Below are 19,912 nucleotides of genomic sequence, written 5' to 3' on the forward strand. Positions count from 1 at the left end.
CAAATCACAATATAACTGTAAAAGTCAGAGGATATGTGAATTTATTTTGGGATTTTGTGGGAGGGTTTATGTTTTGAACAGTTTGTTTTTGAACTGTACTGTATTGCAGATGGTTGTTATTAAAGATGCAATAAGAGAATAAAGAATAGGATACTGCAGAGAGAGTTACACACAAATATACTTTATGCACAAACATGTGCACATCATGCACCTGTGCACACACACACACACACACACACACGCACACTTTGTGAAGTCCCATGTTATGGCCCCCCTCCCCAGCAGTTGCCCCTTCTGTGACATTTGGAAAGGGCAAGAGGAACATTGCTCACACGCACATGCACACACAAACACACACACATATACATACACACATAGACACATACACACACACACAGCTTTGACCTCCACACCATCAGGTGTCAGTGTGGCCCCCTATATAGAAGCTCAATACTCAGATTAGCATGAGGAACTAGGATTAGCTCACCCCTGCAGAGTTTGGACACCGCACACTCATTTCACCTGGCTGTCCTACTGCATAGTGCCACCCACACACTACACACCCCTCAAACAGACACATGCACGTGCTAGCAACTGCACATGCATACACACACATGCACACACAAAGTCACAGTTAGGGTTAAGGTTAAGGTTTGCTTTGGGCTTTGGTTTAAGCCTAAAAAATAGAAGCACAGTTTGGTTTGGCTTGGTTTGGTTCATGTTTGTCATGTAGTAATGAGTGTCAAAGTTAGGGAATTAAAATAGTCAATGAAGGCTCTCACAAATATAGTAATACAAATGTGTGTGTGTGTGCATGTGTGTGTGTGTGTGTGTGTGTGTGTGTGTGTGTGTGTATCAGAGAGAAACTGTGGGACTGTGAGAAAGCAAACCATTAACCCTTGCTGTATGCTTGTGAAAATCCCCCCTCTCCAGTTACGTAAACAGCAGAATAATGCATTAATGCTGCTCCTCATCCCAGATTCACAGGCATATATGGCTCATTCTGGGACAGTAATTCTGCAAGAAAAAAAAAACAGCACACTTGAAAAAACTGCCTTGGCAACAAAACTCTGCCCCATCCTTGAGCGTCTATACTGTCTTACATAATGATGCCTCACCAGCTATCGCACAGCAAGCGAGTCTGTTCCAAATGCTTCAGAAGCAACTCCTCCTTCCTTTGTATAATCCCAGATTTAGTGAGGATCGCTTGTGTCAACCGGTGCAGCCTCCTCACAAGATCACTCACACCAGTCAGTCAAAGTCAGATCATTGATTTCTATGAGGCAGTTTGCAGGAAGGACAAAGAAAGTGTCTGGACACAGCCACACACCACTGACCTGGTGTAGACTGTGACAGCATAATAGACCCCTTTGTTCTCCTCTATTAGAGATGCTTATTGCCATGATCTATTTTCATTCAGTTAGGCAATTTAGATTCTTATGCAGCCTTGGTATACCAGTCATTTTGTAAAGGTTAGCAGCTGAGCTATAGCCCTGCGACTGGGGTCAATACAGCAGGTCTGGCTCGTTCCATCTTCGCTGTCTGTCTGCGGCTGCAGCCTCTCTGCCTTGATGACTCACACACGAGGTGAGAGCAGGAAAAATGTGCTTCTACTGCCCCCTTGTGGATACTGCAGCTGTAGAACCCAATTACAAAGTCACTTCTACTTTTAAAACACTCTGACATTCAGATTCCACTGTTAAACATTTCCCAACAGGAAAGTTAAATCCAAGCTGTAAGCTTCCCTTGTAATTATTAATTATTAGTATTAAACATAAATATTAACCACTTTGAAATGATAACTGGTAACTGGTTCAATATTAATGGCACAGACTGTAAACTGATTCCGTTGAATGGCATGTATATCTTGTGCATATCTTATGAGGCACACTTACAGTGATGCTGTTTTGTAGCACTGTAATATTATACGATATTACACTGGTCAGGCTTGCCTGTATTGTTAATATCATTTCCTGTTTAATCACCCTCCTTCATAGTTCTCATTGACCCAGAGTCCATTAGTCCTTGCAATTGTTTAACTGAATGAATGATGTAAAATGCCCCCCACCCACCCACCCACACACAAACACCGCCCTCACACTAACCCACCATGCACACACCATGCAATAGACAGTGTTCCAGCACTTCCTCAGTCTCAAGATTTCAACACCGGTCCAACCCAGACACCTGGGTATATAGTGCAAACAGCATGTGTGAAAGAGACAGAGAGAGAGGAAGAAAACGAAAATGAAAGTGATTTTGTGTGTGAGTGTGTGTGTGTGTGTGTGTGTGTGTGTGTGCGTGCGTGCGTGTGTGTGCGCGCGGGTGCGTGAAGTGCTTTTATTCCAAAAGCTGTGACACCGAACTGTCAGTGAAAGCCCAGAGGTGCTGACAGGCAGCACACACACATATACACACGCACAGACACAGACTCGCACACACTCAGACACACATACTCACTCACACTGCTGTAATTGAAAGCTGTCACTTTGCGATTTTCTCCTCCACAGGGATTTATACTGGCTGGCTGAAGCTCCAGGACTTCACTCGTCTCTTCTCTTTGATATTGCTCCTCACCTCTAGATTAAGCATTGACTCTCTCTCTCTCGCCCACTCCCCCTCTCTCACTCTCTCTCTCTTTCTCTCTCTCTCTCTCTCTCTTCCTACACCAATACTGTAACTCTCCCTTTCATACTTGTCTCTTGCAACACACACACAAGGAGAAATGACTATATTTTAGAATTCCAGAGGTGAAAAACAACTTACGGGTAGCACTCAACTTCTACTGGCTCATAAATAGGACTAGTGACTACTACCATGAATCAAATTTATTCTTCAATTCCACAGTGACAGCATTGGTCTAATTGGCCACAGTCCTCCCTCGACTAGGCCAGGCTGTTGTGTTTGCTGCAGCTTGGAAACGGTTGCAGTTGAACTAATGGTGAGGTCGAGCCATCCAAAGCGGAATAATTTATGTTCGCCACTTCATAAGTCCCCGCATTTTCTGATGTCTAAAAAGTCTAAAGCCCCTCTCTCTCTTTCTCTCTCTTTCACTTTCTCTGCTATGACTAAACACTGAAATTCATTCATTATGGATTAAGCCCTAAATTAGGTTAGCACATATTTAATCATTCATGTGGGCTCTCTTCTTTGACTGGCCTGCTGAATCATTAATTAGGAGTTTTGGAGATGCTAATTTGTTCTATGATCTGCATGAACATCTGAAAGTTGGATGAACTGATGCCTGTTTTTTGATGTTCCGTACCTGCACATGAGGAGTTTTCTTCAGCATTTGTTGTCAAGGACTGAGCATACCTCTCTGAATAATGCACGCCACCAAGGACTGTGCTGGTGGAGGTGTCCCACCTACACACATCAAAGTTCAAAATAAGATTTCTTAATATCAACATCCCAAGCATTTCATGTTAGATACAATATACACAAGAAGGGATGGGTGATCCAGTATGAGCTAGAATCATAGCAATTTGTCTTATGTGACCAAACCAGCAGGGGTTTTACGCCAGAAATGACCAGCTAAAGCAAATTCCAACACACGTATACACACTTACATCCTGTTTACATCCTTCAAGGACCAAAGCCCTTATGCTAATAAAGCTGGAGTGCATGGAAAAGGTACTGAAGTGCATTTAATATTGATAGTGTAGATCATTCCTGAGCTATGAACATTACAGAGGCACAGGGCTTGTTGAGTTTCTAGCTTGGAAATATATATATATATATATATATATATATATATATATATATATATATATATATATAAAAACAAAAAAGAAGGCTGTTTTCTGACAAATAATTTCTTCAAACCACTCTGAATGAAACTTGTACTTTTGATGCACTTTCAGATGTACTCATGCACAGTTTAGAATCACCACACACACACACACACACCTGTGCAATACAATATGAGCACACAGCACTCACAGAATGTCAACAAGGAAGGCAAACTGTGCTACAGCATGGAGCACTTCCTTTCTGTGTTTCAGGTTCAACAGTCCAGCATTTGGGAATACAGCCCAGACAGCATGTGGGAAGAGAGAAAGAGAGACAAAATAAGAGAGACGTCTAAATGCATGTTGCTATTTTAATTTTCTTTGCATGTGCTCTGAAAAAGGAGATACTGTTATTATTTTTTTTATTATTATTTATCTGTCACTACATTGGTAAAGTCTCTCATCCTGAGCACAAACTGAAAGTAGACAGCTTTTTCACAGTTACCCTTTAAAATCCCACATGTGCACCTTTAGCTCACAATGGGGCTGCTATATGGCCAAATTTCTCAAGACCTGACAAAATGACAGGCCATTTTTAATCAACCAAAATAATTCATATGATTCATATGATAATTCATATGATTTTTTTTAAATACTGGACTAAAAGTGGCACAAAAGACAGACAGAGAGAAAGAGGTGGTCTTAAACATGTTATCCTGCATTATGATGAAATGTATGAAGTCACTCAACACACATACAGGTTCAAAGATCACATATAAAATTCTTTATTTTTCATCAAAGATGTAGAAGACCTAACCCACTGGCATCGCCTAACTGTGAGACGAAAACTTACAGAAGTTGGATTACCTCACCTAACCAGCAGGGGGAGTTCTTCTGGAGCCAAAGTCCAAAACAAAACAGTTACATGTACCGGAGTGGGAGAATACATTCACAATTATGTGCATTTTTTTAGAAGAAAAAAAAAAAAAACATCTGAAGAAAAAGTTGAGAGACAAAAATGAAATGTTAAAGGTGCTTTGTAGAGATTTCTAAATTCCAAGGTGGACTTTATCTTCCTTTTGGACCTAATCTTCAGAATCACAATGAATGCACTGCCTGTAGAGTCAAATTTCATTTTAAATTTATTGATTTCTATTGCAAGCAGGCAATAGCAGGCAAAAACAAGTGTTTGTAATTAATCAACAGTCAGCATGTATTTAAATATGTCATGAACATGCTGGCCTATGTTGCCTGCATTTTTTCTTGTTCTTGCTGGCAGCAAATCCAAATGGGGACCCACATGGCTGATGTGAGGAAGACATGGTTGGGTCAGTGTTGCTGTCCATCTGTTAAACTCAGTCCACAATATTTTCCCTACATAAGGTGGACCCTGAGTGCCTGTATTATATGCAAACACTTAAGGTCCACCTTATGTAGTACAGTGCATTAATCTCCCTTCCAATGCACATACCACACACACGTACATACGGATTAGATTAGATTTGGTTACCAGAAGGCTTGTGTTGTAGCACATAGCTCCCTCTAGGTAGCATTTACACCTAGTCAAATCAGCTGAACTGGAAGCCTTGCACAAGAAAACCAGATGCCATACAGATCAATCAGGTTAGGGAAATTGCTCTTGGTTATATTTCCAGTCCAAACACAGTGTTTTGTTGTAACTGATGTTTTCAAAAAGCTCTTGCACAGTATGTTTGATCAACTGAAGATCTTAAAAGTAGACTGGTTCTGATGTCACCTAAAAAACTGGCTGACGGATGAATAGGTTGATTGGCTGACTGCCTCCTCCTCATCCTCCTCATTCTGCATTCTCATACAGAGAATGCAGAATCACTGTACAGCTCATAGCCTCTCACACACCACATGACACACTGTGCACCTATTTAGCAGCACTATTCATGCTGCCTGCACACAGCCTGTAGACACAGCCTGCGTTAACTGTCTGTCACCAGTTTTCAAGTCAATTCATATTCATTTTAAAACAGACAAAAAAAACCCTGCAGATATGACCTTTCCCAAAATGAAAAGGTACAAAACGTCAAGTAAGTAATCTAACTTCTGACTATACAAAGAATATACACTAATCTACACATAATACAAAAGTAATGTCAATAAAAAATAAATCTAAACAGAATTTCATTGTAGAAATGTAAAATACATGCAATGAAATTAAGCAAGAACAAAATAATTAGCAGTGAGAGAGAGATAACTATACTATAGTACTATAGTACTATATTACGATATTAGACTCTATTATTGAACCTATTTCCCTTTATGGTTGCGAGGTCTGGGGTCCAGTCGCCAACCAAGATTTTACAAAATGAGACAAACACCAAATTGAGACTCTGTATGCAGAATTCTGCAAATCTATTCTCTGTGTCCAATGGGAAAACCCCAAATAATGCATGTTGTGCAGAGTTAGGACAATACCCACTAATTATTAAGATTCAAAAGAGAGCATTTAAATTTTAGAACCACCTTATGGAAAGTGACCCTGACACACTCCATAACAAAGCCTTCACGTACAAAGAGTCCCGAGACAGAAGCCCCCTCAGCCAACTGGCTCAGGGACTTGGCTCACAAAGACAAGCAGAGCCCTGAGACAGGAACTACTTGGCTAAGCCAAATTATAAGAAAACAAAAAAGGAAACTATTTGACACATTGGAAACAATCAATTAAAAACCAAACTGGGATGCTAAGCAGAGAATACTCAGTGGCAGATTCCCTGACCAGTGTAACCAATCCAAAACTAAGGAAATCCCAGACCATGCACACAGATCAAACCACCCACAAAGAGTTCAAAAACATGGCTATTGACAAGAAACTGCCATATCTGCTGGGTCAAGTACCACCGTGTGAAAACCCAGCAGCAGGATTTGAGAGCTGCTGTGAGCGACAAAGGACGTCCAGTAGAAGACAACCACAATGATGACCGTCAGTTTGATCTCTGTACATAGACTCACTCACTCTACATGCATTAAAAAAGGTTGCAATGTTTGTATAGTTACCACTTATTTGTATTTATATACATTTTGTCATTAAAAAAATGCATTTTTTTATTTAAATATTTTTCTGTTTAGATATTATTATTATATTATTATTATTATTATTATTGTTATTATTATTATTTGCATATAGAATTCTAAGAGCAATTCCATCGTTTAATATTCACTTTTTTTATTTGACAATGTAAACGTCTGTTTCTATGACAATAAAGCGTTTTGAATTGAATTGAATTGAATTGAATTGAATTGAATTGAATTGAATTGAATTGGATTGAACTGAGAGAGGGAGAGAGAAATTATTTTATTTTATTTTATTTTATTTTTATTTTTATTTTTATTGTCATTATCACTGCTATTTGCTTTGGCAATATAAGCACTGCCTTGTCATGCCAATAAAGCTATTTAAATTGAAATTGAGAGAGAGAGAGAGAGAGAGAGAGAGCGAGAGAGAGAGAGAGCGAGAGCAAGAGAGTGACGTCACCACGCTGAAGGCTCAACAGTCGAAATCCGAAAAATCGAGCGTACAGCGGAAGTGCAGTCTGACAAAATGAGCTAGCAAGATGTCTCAAGTTAGTTAGCTAAGCGTTAGCCACATACATCGTCTAACAACAAAACAGAACAGCAAGGAAGAATATATTTTTCCTGGTGTGCACCGAGCGAGTTCAGGATTTCCTCCAAGACTAACCCACCAGCTTATCAAGAGAACAGGAGTGCTGTCTCGGAGTCAGGTAGTAGATAGTTGTTAGCTAAGCTAAACAAATTGGCAAGCTAACGTCCCATGTTTTAAAACTTGTGACGCTACATTTGTATCTCACGTTGCTACCAAAACACCCCGCCTTGTAGGGTAAAGTTAAGTCAGATTATGTAGATCATATAAACCAGCTCTATTTCATGATTTTGGTACAGTAATCTGTATTGTAACGTAAGCCGACTTGCTCTTAGATAAGTTACACAGATGGCAGTGATAGCCTAGCTGCTATACTAGCTATCGTTACTTCATTTGTTTTGGATTTTATTTTTTTCAAAATAATGATTTCCTCTGTATGTGATATCAGTCAGCACATTACGATGGTACATGTTCTGAGTATATATCACATCCTCTGTTTACTTCATGTATTAATTTTGACTCTAGTTGACATTCAAACGTTAATCTGTTGAAAACCTCAAAGCTTCATGATTTAAACGAAACGTTGAAGCTGATTTGTGTGGTGTGATTTGATAAACTGCTGGGCTGTCAGAAAGACTGTTTTTTGAGGAAAGGTAGTGAAAAATAAAATGACTGGAAAACTGTTCCAAATATTGCTATTCTTTGATTTTGGTGTAGTGTGGTTAATGTTGTTTTTCTGTACACTCTGTGCCATCAGTCAGGATGGATCCAGCTCTACTGAGGGAGAGGGAGCTTTTTAAGAAGAGAGCTTTGTCTACCCCAGCTGTAGAGAAGAGACCAGCTGCCTCAGACTCTGGTTCACACAAGAAGAAGAAGGCCAAAGTCGACAAGGAGGGATCTTCAGGATCCAAACACACTACTGGTAAGAGTAGCAGACTCTCCATCTGACTGTTGCGATGAAGAGCTTCTCCCTGATCTTGAAAATGGCTAGTGTTTGGGTGGATGAGTTGGTACTGGTCACCAGTGGATAGCTGACCATTGTAACAGGAGTTGTACTGCCTACTTTTGCTGCATAATATTAAGTTGCCAACTACTTACTTACCTTAGATATTAAAAAAAAAAAAAAAAAAAAAAAAAAAAAACAGGAGCACTAATGACATTGCCGTTACTGTGACCATCACCAAATTTAAAGTGTGAAGTTGTAATTGAAACAAAAGCTGTTGTGTGAAAATGGGAAATGTGCTGTGCTTGATAAATATTTGCATTGTAATGACTGTGTCAGAAACTCTGATGTTAATAACTTTGTTATGCTGTTGATGAGGATATTTTTTGGCCAAGATAAACTTGAGACGCCACAACCAGAGAAGTGGACGTACTCCAGTGCTACAAGTGACAGTCTAAAAAGATTTTGTACAAATGAAGGACATATTGAAGGTCATGTTAAAATTTCAGAGTTTTTGTCTATTACTTTTACTTATATTTTAAATCAAATGAAAATTCCATATGTATTAAACAACATTGAGTTTAATAATTCTCACTGACCAGGCATATGATTTTGGGTTTCCTGGCTCAGATGAGGGTTTCCTGATACTGATACTGTTACTAATAAACCCTCACACAGGACTACATCCAGGCCACATGCTATTTCAATGCATCATACAGCTTCCATTGTATCTCTCATTTCATTCCGGAAGAAAAATCCAAAACTTCATTACATAATTACGTGACCATTTATTAGGCATGTTGTGTTAAGGCATATGAAATCATACAGTGTGCTCAATACGATGTGGCAAATTACATCACTGTGCAGCATCCAAGTGTCACTTATCATAAGATAATGCTAAACATGTAGACAGCATTGGCAAACAATTTGTGACAGAACAGAGAAAAAACAGGCTTTGTTCAAACCAATGATGATGTACAGCTAAGCTTGATCAGCTTATTTGTTGTTTATCAAGCCTAGTATTTCAACTCTGATATGGTGTAACTGCAAATCCTTACTTATAATAGAGCAGAACTTCCCATCTGTGGACAGCATTTTACCTTGTCACATAAAAGCTCTTACAGCAAATCACAATTATGTGCAGACCTGATCAAGGCGTATTTTGATTGATCACTACCAGCTACATCATGCCCTATCAATCCCAATTTATTTATTTGCTTATTTTCCCCCCTCCACTTCACTGATGCCAGTTATCTAAAAAATTGTATGTGCTGTAAACAGGCTCCCCACCACCATGTGTGGTAGTGAGGTTCATGGTGATGAAGGAGATGAGTCACACCATCATAACTGCAGTGGAATTATTTTAAACTGCAGACAGAAAGCAGCTCAACAGCCATGTGTAATACTTTCAATGCAAGTAATTTGAGGGATGTCAGCAGCAGTGCTGCTTTCAATGACAATGTTAGAGAAAGGCATTTATAGTTTTTGAACATAGTAACAGTGACAAAGATTAGTAAGGATTAAAGAAATGCAGTGATGCTCTAGGCTAGTTATTTGTGCAGTTTGTGCATTTTAGCATTAAACAAACAGATTAGATTAGAGTGCTGCTCTCAGTACGCATCTATGTTAATTGTTTAAAAAAATAATGACAAATGTCAGATTGGCACCTGGTCAATGCAGGTACTCACTAGATGGCTAGGATCTGAGACCAAAAAATAATGATTGGGCCATCCTTTCTCTATTCTTATTCATGTTGTTGTTGTTGTTGTTGTTTTGGCCTTTTGGTTTATTTCGAGGGCAAAAAAAATTGAAAGCAACTAAATTCTGTTACAGTTTGATATTTGGTATCTCTTAATTGGTGGAATGAGCCGCCAACCACCAGAATACAGCATATATTCCGCCACAATTTTTGTTATCTTTAAGCACTGCCTTTCTGTGCTCATCAAGCCAGATTTTTGGGGTTTGTATTTCTTGGTTCGCGTAGGTAGGTGTTCTATTGTAAAAGATGGCTTTTGGGGTCTACTTTGTATGTTTTTTGACGTGGTGGTGACTGTGGAGGTGTGAAGATATCCTCCTAACTGAGATGAAGACCCAGTTAGGCTTACTCCAAATCACAGAGGAAAAAAAATGTCCCCCTCTTATTTACATTCTTTTATTAATCTGTCTTGTCCATTTCCCTCACTCCTCTATATGGTCTCTCAGCTGTGAACAACAGGAGCACTGGTAGCCAGTTAAAAGTTCTGTTCATAGGGGGGTCATAATCAAAGCTGTGGTATTGGCCAGTTCAGCATTGAAACCCTGCATCCTCCTCTTCCCACTTTTCCTCATCTTCATCTCTGCTCCCTATACCACCTCAGTGTGGGATTCTGGTGCCCGGCGCAGGCTGCTCATCAGCTTGCTGAAGCCTCCTGGCCCCTCCTCCTGTAGCTGGCGATGGGTCTTTCCCTTGGCACAGCACCCACAGTCCAAGAGCTCGTAGAGCACAGCCAAGGCAGCCAGAGATAGTACAGTAAGGATGAAGAGGAGGAGGATGATGAAACAGGCCACATTCCAGCCATCATGGAAGGGATACACTTCCTGGACCTGCAAGGAAACTCGGGAGAGAGGGGCTGCCTCTGGGTGCAATGGGAGACCACTAGGGAACATGGTAGTAGTGATGTTGGCCATGATATCTGGTTGCAGTTAGTACAGATAAAGAGAAAGACAGAATGTTAATATCTGCAGAGCTGACAATATCTGGTTTTTGGTGCAGCACTAAGTGATGATAACAGGGGTAGTTGTTTAATTGTTTAGACCATACTGATTAGGACTCATATTGTTTGAATGTAAAAATATGTTTTTCAGCCTGATTTGTTGGGTTCTTATATTGCAACAATTTTATTGCATTCACCCCCCAAAAAACAATAACAAACAAACAAAAAAAGTATTACATTGAAAAAAGAGCACAACATCACCTTGAACATTGAAGGAGGGATGTGTATTTAGGGGTCCAAACAGCAAAGCTACCATAGCCCTATCTTTTTGTTCTCTTTCTGTATTTCTTCCTATTTTTCTCCCCTAAAGTTTTTGGGCAGTGAAAACCAGAAAACATGAAAATTGTCAGGTGGATTGCACATCTCACTTCTCAGGCACATAAACACACCTACTGACCTCAAGGTGGCACTGCAGTAATCAAGTTTATGCTTTCAGAATTATTTTAAACAGCTTGGCCCAGCATCAAAACTCTTTGATCATTTAATCTCCAAAGTTATCTGCATCTCACTTTCTCTTGATTTTCTCAAAATCCTATTTTTGACATCGCAAAAAAAAATGTGCCCTGGTGTGAAGGTTCTGAAAGCAAACTGTAAACCCACTACGGCTGTATTCACATTGAATCTGGGGTTATTTATTTGTGCTCTACAACTTAACCACTGTGAAACAATCAGAAAATAACTTAATTTCTCTGATTCACTGGTTTTGTTCTTGCTACCGCTGGTCCCTCGCTTCATACTCTAGCATGCTTGACCACCGCAGCTTTGTCACTCTCTCTCTCTCTCTCTCTCTCTCCCTGCCCCCTCTCTCTCTCTCTCTCTCTCTCTCTCCCTCTCTCTCTCTCTGCCTTTCTCTCACTTCTGTGACCAGGTCACTCGTGTGCTGTACCTGGACCAGACGATCATGCAAAGAAATCAGTCTTGAGCTGTTGTCAGCTCGTCAAGTCAGACAAAACTACGCAGGACTGTTACTTCTAAAATAAAAGCACTCAAACCAAGCTGTCAAATTAGATGAAACTAAATGGGGGGACTCTTCCAGTGTATTTAGAAATCAAAGTACCGAAACCTTTGCGGATGTTATGCATGAAACAGAAACTTCTTATATCCAGCTGTTGATGTATTCTATTTCACTCTTTGACTTTCTCTGGCTCTCTTTCACATTGTGTAAAATGTTCTGTAGCTGAGAATTTGATCTTGGCTGGTGCTTGAGCAGTGAGATTCATCAAACATGCTATTCTCTGACTGAAATGAAAGTTTACAGCCATTGTCAGACTACTCGGGGCTACCAGTTATCAAGACAAAATTAACAAAAATGTGAGAAGGCATGTGACAAACCATGCCTTCAGTGGCTCACAGTGCAAGTCACCTCACCTGAAGATAGAAACGTCCTGGGTTCAAGTCCTCCTTCAGTACTATCAGTTTTATCTCACCCAGTTTTCGAGCTTTTTAACCAGTCTATTTGTGGGTTGACACTGATTTGAAATTCTGAGAGACCCTAGGCGTTCTCCACTGAAGCTTACAATCATATATTTCAGAATTCATAAACTCTTCAATAAGCATCAGAGCTCATAAGTTCTCAAGCTGCAAGGAACCTGCTCATTGCCCCTTGTGGCTATCTGTTTAATTATTTTCACAGATCATGTGCCTAAATTTAATTTTTAATTGCAGTTTAAAGTGCTGTTTAGAAGAATGACTTAAGTAAATCCCAGAGTCTCAGCACAGCAGGGGAACACATTCCCTCAGAGAAAAAAAATGTGTCTCACTGGGAAAAGGTCAGGATTAGTCTTAGCTCATGCTGTATTGCTATCTTATATTGTGCTGTAATTTAATTGTTCTGTTTAGTTGTTTTGTTCTGCTTTGGTAACACTACATCAGTGCTAAAAATATAGGTTCTTGCATTATAAAATTATAAGTTCTTATGCATTATTTACAAACAATATATGCTAACCTAGACCTGTCATTCCAGATAGGGTTTTAGTGCATGGGAAAATAATGCAAAATGCAACAAGAGGCTATGAAGAGGTTCCACCAGCTCAGAACAAAAATAGACTTAAAAGCCTGGCTGAATAGGACAGTTGCACACTGCAATATAACATTGTTCCTTTGTTTGATTTGCAACTGTAAGGTCTTAACCACACTTAACAAAATCCTTGTGGTTAAGGTTTTGCAAATTAAGCATGGGAGTTAAAAGATCTTTTGCAATGTGCACATTGTCAAACCATTTTCCTCTCAGCTATCCTTTAACACTTTCAGCCCACGCCTGTCAGTTTTCCTCCTCTGTAAGCAGCATGCTACTATCCATGCCAACATAGGCACACGCACATGCACATATGCATAAACACACACACATACTCGCTCTCACCCTTCAATATCACAGTCAAACATTCAGACATAGGGGCTGCTGACCCCGTTCGCCTGAGTGAATTGTAGAGAGAAGAGGAGGAAGATGGTGAGCAAGCGAGAGGAAGGGGTAATGGATTAGCTCTTAAGTGCTTGTCCTCAGACAAAGCGAATTCTGAAAAGGTCTCACTGTTTTCCTGTTTTACTTACAATGCTAGCTAATATCAGCATGTGCGTTGTAGCAGATTTAACGACTTTTCAACTATGGTGTGTGTATGTGTGTTAATGTGGGAGAGTGTTTTAGGTCAAATGCCAAGATAAGTGATATAGTGCCCTTTGTATCATGGTAACTGGGCTATCCATTTCGCCTTGCCCTGTGTAATTTGATACTAAGACTTTATGTGATGCCTTCAGTTGTCTCGAGGAGCATGAATGTTTTACCTCTGGACCAAAGCACCTAATTTCTACTGTCATGTTAAGACTGAACCTCAGGAAAACATATTCAGTTTTGTGCAAAGTGAAATCTACCAGACGTGGGATACAGTGTCCTTTGGATTCCAAAACACTGCTAACAAGCCTGATCCCAAAGAATAACAGTGGTTGTGTATTGTCTGATATCGTCAGTTTTATAATGAATCTTGACAGTTTAACTGTTAAACTTGTAATCATCCATCCTGTATGCACACATGAAGCTCTGTGAGTGCAGGGTTTTTATTGAAACAGTGTTTCAGTTACATATTTTCAGTGCGTTGTAGCCAGCATTGTGCATGCTGGCAACATGTTTCAGGTAGACACAGGCTAACTAAGCTGTCAAGTCAGAATTGAGCTAATGGAGAAACTTAAGATACAAAAGTATCAGTGACGTGTAGGAGGTCTCCCAGTTAACTAGTAATTTGGGTTATTGTAGCAGACAATCCACATCCATTTATGTGCAATATGTTGGTGCGTGTTTTGTGGGTTTGATCGTCATTCTCTTGATTTAACCTCGCTCCCCTTGTTGATATCTACCCATCCTAGACCCAGCCTATGATTTCAACTTCACATCAACCCATTGCCATGACAACAACCTCTTTTAGCCAGCCTAATCTGTCTCGCCTAGACTTGCCCCCACCCCCGTCTTCCCCCTCTGTTTCTCAGGGCATTTGCAGACACAACCACAGATTGGCTCCCTGCAGCATCCGTTATCTCAGCCTAAATGAAGCCCCACCCCAGCATCGCCTCTTAAGGTGCTAGAGGGCCAGATATTGCTCTCTCTGGCTGCACAGGGCTGCCTCCCACCACACACAGACACACTCCTAATGTTTCTGGCTTGCTCCTCACAGCTGTTTGTCCCTCACTGATTTCTCTAGAGAGCTGCAGTTTGCGTCCAGTCAGGCATTGCAAAAAATACAGACACACACACACACACACACACACACACACACGCACACGCACACACAAACACACACAAACAATTCTGATGCTTGGTATTCAAGCAAGAGAGCGCAGAAAAACACATCCATGTTTATTTAATCCAGTGGGTGTATGCTCAACCCTAGCCTCAGTATTGTAATTACAGTCATAAGATCTTTCGGCTTCCTACCTTGTTTGCTGTTATAGTATAAATAACAGTTCATGCATAATTGCTACATTTGGTGACGCCATGCCTTGCTGTTTAAAATTCCCCCTTAATGTTAAAGGAATCAGTCTGTTGGATTGACTGTGGATAGAAATTTATTATTTATCCTGTAAGTGCTAGATTATTAACCAAAAACCCACACAGTGCGACATATAATAGCTTATAGCCAGTAGCCTAAATCTATAGTGTGCATTCTCTTGTAATCTGTTGATCTCAAACATATATGCACACATTATTCTTAGGGACACATGATATTCTTAGGAACATACAGACTCACCTGTGTTTCTGAATTTGTTTCAAGAGGATGCGAGTCAAGAGATGCTCTTTCCTCTCTCTGTTGCTCCACCTATTGCTCTGTCTTCCACTCTCTCCCTCCTCCGCGCTTTCTCCCCAGTCTCCCAGTTTTCCTGTTTAGTCCTCTCATGCACTCGCTCTCTCTCTGCCACTCCTTGCAGCTCTTTACGTCTCAACCTAATACCACACCTTCGCTCTCCGTCATTGGCTATTTTCAAGACCTGCCCGTGCACCATTTGCTGACTACCCTTTCTTAATTTCAGTGTCCCTCCCCCTAACCAGTGCACAGCAACAGCATCTCCCGTTTGCATCATGAATCATTCATTAGTCAATGCCTGTGGGCATCTCTGATTGGCTGGTCCTCGGCCCAGACCTCAGACAGAATCTGCGGGTGGGGGCAGCATCATTATTGGACTCCAGCAGAGAGTGGGACCAGCTGGCAGGACGTCAAATCACTCTTAACAGATTACTCTCATATATTGCTCTTGTAATATTTTTAGGATGTTTTTGGTACATGAACTATTAATTTTTGTAATAGCTCACTGTATTTTTAGTGGATGTGTTGAAATTCATAATAAGCTTTATGCCAGTTGAATAAAGAAGAATGAACTCATGGCTGTAGGTGTGGTATTTGGATACAAGAGAAAATGAAAGAGAAACTAATTCAGTTTTTTTTTTTTTTTTTTTGTGATGGTTTTGATACAGAGCGATATGCAAACTCATGCATTGTTTGTGCTTTACTGATCGTTCAAAGATCAGTCTCAAAACTTGTAATGTATTCTGTCAGTAGAGTTCATCACTGTTTTGATTAAGCAATGTTCTTTCTCAACCTTTAACTAAAGTTTATTCTCTTTCTCCACAGAGTCGAGTAATGGCACCTTTAATCTCAAGGCTAGTTCTGGCTACAAGTTTGGCTGCCTGGCCAAGATAGTAAATTACATGAAGGTATGGCTCTAGAGACATATAGACTTATTGCTTTTGTCCCAGTGTCCTCAAGATCTCACAACAGCATGTTTGAATTGCTGCATTTTAAACTTGTCATCACGTGAACCACAAGCCAGGCAAAAGTTGGCTTTTTGTCTATTGTGTTAAACCAGTGATTAATTTGTGACTCCCGTGCAACATTTGGTCCTCAGACGTTCTGTTGGCATGTAAACAGCTTGTTTACCATTCTGTGCTCCTCAGAGAGGCCGCTAGGCCTTGTCACACCAGCTCTCTGACTCATCCATGCTGCAGAGCTCGCACCCATGTTGACAGATTTTCTTTGAATGTGTCTTTTTTGGCAGTCTGTTGAATATAGATAGTTTAGCAGTAGGCACAGAATCACAGTAGAGGACACTGGCAGAAAACACTGTAGAGACCATGTCACAAGTACTTGGGTTGAGAATTGCTCACATTTGAGGACCAAATGTAGTAAGGAGGCTTTTTTGCAGTTCTGTTTCCACATTCATTTCTATCCTACACTCTCTTAGACAAGGCACCAGAGGGGAGACACACACTTCCTAACCCTAGATGAGATTCTGGATGAGACCAAACTCCTGGATATTGGCATGAAGCAGAAACAGTGGCTTATGACTGAGGTGTGTTTGTATATGTGTGCGCATGTATGAAAGGAACAAGGAAAATAAAATTAAGTTGAATATCTTGTATTATGAAGATTATTGAAAAAAAATTACACATCTGCCCTGCTAATGTATCTCCACTTAAGTTCTCCACTAAGTTGGAACAGAATCGCTTGCTGAAATAATGTAGAATTCAGACAAGTAAAGTTGAGAGCTTTGGTGTTAATAATGAAATCACAGGCATATTGTGAGTGCGCTCATCTTCTGCTTGTGCACCAATAAACCAGTGACTGTAAACCTTACCTCCTCCCTCCTCCATCCTGCCTTGCGATTGCAGGCCCTGGCCAACAACCCAAAGATAGAGGTGCGGGATGGGAAGTATGCCTTTAAGCCCAAGTACCACCTGAAGGACAAGAAGGCTCTGCTGAGGTTGTTGGACAAACATGACCAGCTTGGTTTGGGAGGGGTGCTGCTGGACGACGTAGAAGAGGGGCTGCCCAACTCAGCCAAGGCCATTAAGGTAACATTAACATTAAAAACTTTGTATGTACCCAATCATATGTCTGTGTATAGATCATGAATCCAAGGGACACACGGTTTCACACCCTTTATGAGCAGTTAATTGGTACTTAATTTTTGTGTTAAGACAAGTGTGTTGGAACTGTAGAAGAGAAGAAAACTGTTACTTGGTGTGCTTTTTTCAATGTCATTTTAAAGGAGGGCAACCTCAGTTATTTTTCAAGGCTAAATAAAGGTTGAATAAATGGATGGATTTGGTTTTCCACAGGCTTTAGGGGATCAAATAATCTTTGTGACCAGACCAGACAAGAAGAAGGTCTTGTTCTACAATGATAAACACTCCCAGTTTGTGGTGGATGAAGGTAAGCATTATTGAGATTTCAGTAGCCCTCTTCTAACTATTTTTTATTGAAAACTGTGGCTCTGGATGATGGTCCTTGTCATAAACCACATACTTTGAAGAAAAATCTGCAAAGACTTGTTGCCTGAAACATTTGGTTCAGGGCTTGGGAGTACTTTGTCTTGCAATAGAACCGGAAATAATGACATTGAGTTATTATGCTGTGTAATTCTACTGACCAAATTTATGGTCAGAAGCAAACCATTCTTATTGAATTCAAAATGAGATCTGAAACAAGTTAGGGAATATTATTAGAAAATTTGTTTTTTGTACTTTAGATTACCATGTGCTTACATGCAGAATACTGTAATTGTATTACATAACGTGTTAAGGAATTAATAAGTTATTACATTATTTTTCATGCATATTGGCATGTTTCCACTGTTTGGATCATGCAATTTCATAGCTCTGGTCAAAACCTTGAGGTATCTCTGCATGCCAGTGTACCTGTTGCTTGATCAGTCTAATTCTGTTCACTCTTCTCGATAAACACTAGAGTTCCAGAAGCTGTGGAGGAGTGTTCCAGTGGATTCCATGGATGAAGAGAAGATTGAGGAGTACCTGAAGAAACAAGGCATCTCCTCCATGCAAGAAACAGGACCAAAGAAAGTGGTCAGTGTCTCCTCATGTCTCAGATGCTACTTGTTTTTCATTCTAACCCTTAACGTCTCTCTGCAAATTGTTAAAATAGGAGAAGATTGCCCAGAGTTAATGAACTTGAAATGATGGCTTTGAATTAAAAAATGTGATGCATATAGTAACTGTCATGCTTAGTTCATCATGCATCTAAGTAAGGGTTGGATTTCCTCCGTTACTCTCTGTAGTTACCAGTTCAAAAGAGAAAGAAGCCTGGTGGACAGAAGAAGAGACGCTTCAAGACCCACAACGACCATTTGGCAGGAGTGCTGGAGGACTATTCAGATGGTGTGCCTGCAAAGAAGTGAAATTCCTTTCCTTACTGCTCCCTACCCTGAGAGGAGTGATGCTGAAACTGTAGTCCAGAGGTCACTGGACATGGAGAACCTCACTTTGGATGTACAATACAATGGCATTTTATGGCTGTCTCAGTAGTGTCAATCAGCTGTCTTATTTTCCTTTCCTGCCACTCCTCTCAGTGATCATTGATCTTGTAGTGCATGGATTGCATAAAAATGGTCCAATGCAGTCCTGTCAAGGTGGTTTAGTGATCGATGGTAACAAAGATACTAGAGGAACGGGAACCAGTTAATTATGGAGAACACTGGATGTTCATGCCCAAACTACTATCATATAAAAGGGCCATTCATTGTACACCTAGCAAATTGCAAACGTAAGTGAAATGTGTAAATATTTTTTTTTCCTTTAAGGTTTACTGAGTCTAACGTGGACATTATGTGTGAAATAAGAGTGAAAGATTTGTATGGAAAGTTTCATTTAAAAGGACAGCAGACTTCATCTACTGGCAACTTTCTGTACTCTTCCATGATTGCTGCATAAGATAAACGCTTTTGTTACATATTGCATCATTCAACAGAAATGCAGTATATCCAGCATGGTACATGTACAATACTGTGCATAGAATTTCAAAATTACTTTCATACTTTTACTGCGACACCATGTCACAGCTGTTCTTTATACTGTAATTATGTCTACTCATTCTGGTCAAATTACACTATTGAACAGGATACCATGGCAGTGTGTGAAACTATGTTTACCTTGGAGAAACATCAAGTATATTGGATCAGCCAGTGTGACACCCTGCATTTACCCATTTCATATTTTCACCATCAAAGCAGTTTCATATTGTTGTTTTTTTTTTGTTTTGTTTTTTAAGAAATAGGGGCCTTGTCCAAAATGTCACAATAAAATGCACCATGTATTAAGTTCCAAATGAGAAGGGAACAAAAATACATGTTTAGTGTCACTTTTCCCATTTCAACATAAAGTTGAACATTGGAAAATATTCATCTGTGAGCATTTGCATCTGTGAGCATCAACATTCCTATAAAATAGTAGTCATAAAAATCAGTACTGCCATGACAACTCACTTGCTACAACATGAAATGCAACACCAACACATTTTCGAGGCTATTTAATTAGTCATAGAAAACAGTACAGTAAGATAGCGAGAAAGGGCATATCTGC

General features: G+C 40.0%; 2 protein-coding genes across 3 annotated transcripts; one reads left to right on the forward strand and one right to left on the reverse strand.

Moving 5' to 3' along the window:
- The first annotated feature begins 7,255 nt into the window (after nucleotides 1–7,255).
- On the forward strand, nucleotides 7,256–19,728 carry gtf2e2 (general transcription factor IIE, polypeptide 2, beta). 2 transcript variants are annotated; one of them, XM_030052747.1, is made up of 8 exons: nucleotides 7,256–7,483; nucleotides 8,124–8,284; nucleotides 16,170–16,252; nucleotides 16,780–16,887; nucleotides 17,207–17,389; nucleotides 17,657–17,750; nucleotides 18,285–18,400; nucleotides 18,613–19,728. In XM_030052747.1, exons 2-8 carry the CDS (start codon nucleotides 8,125–8,127, stop codon nucleotides 18,730–18,732), a joined length of 864 nt encoding a protein of 287 aa, XP_029908607.1. In that variant the 5' UTR covers nucleotides 7,256–7,483; nucleotide 8,124; the 3' UTR covers nucleotides 18,733–19,728. The 2 variants fall into 2 exon arrangements, with proteins under 2 accessions (XP_029908607.1, XP_029908598.1); XM_030052738.1 differs by having other exon boundaries at nucleotides 7,257–7,483; nucleotides 8,120–8,284.
- Nucleotides 9,079–15,407, reverse strand: smim18 (small integral membrane protein 18). Its single transcript, XM_030052773.1, has 2 exons — nucleotides 15,291–15,407; nucleotides 9,079–10,977 (listed from the first exon to the last, which is right to left on the reverse strand). Exon 2 carries the CDS (start codon nucleotides 10,970–10,972, stop codon nucleotides 10,649–10,651), a length of 324 nt encoding a protein of 107 aa, XP_029908633.1. The 5' UTR covers nucleotides 10,973–10,977; nucleotides 15,291–15,407; the 3' UTR covers nucleotides 9,079–10,648.
- Nucleotides 19,729–19,912: the final 184 nt, after the last annotated feature.

Source organism: Myripristis murdjan, chromosome 1 (genome assembly GCF_902150065.1).
Source record: "Myripristis murdjan chromosome 1, fMyrMur1.1, whole genome shotgun sequence".
In the NCBI taxonomy this organism is placed as follows: domain Eukaryota; kingdom Metazoa; phylum Chordata; class Actinopteri; order Holocentriformes; family Holocentridae; genus Myripristis; species Myripristis murdjan.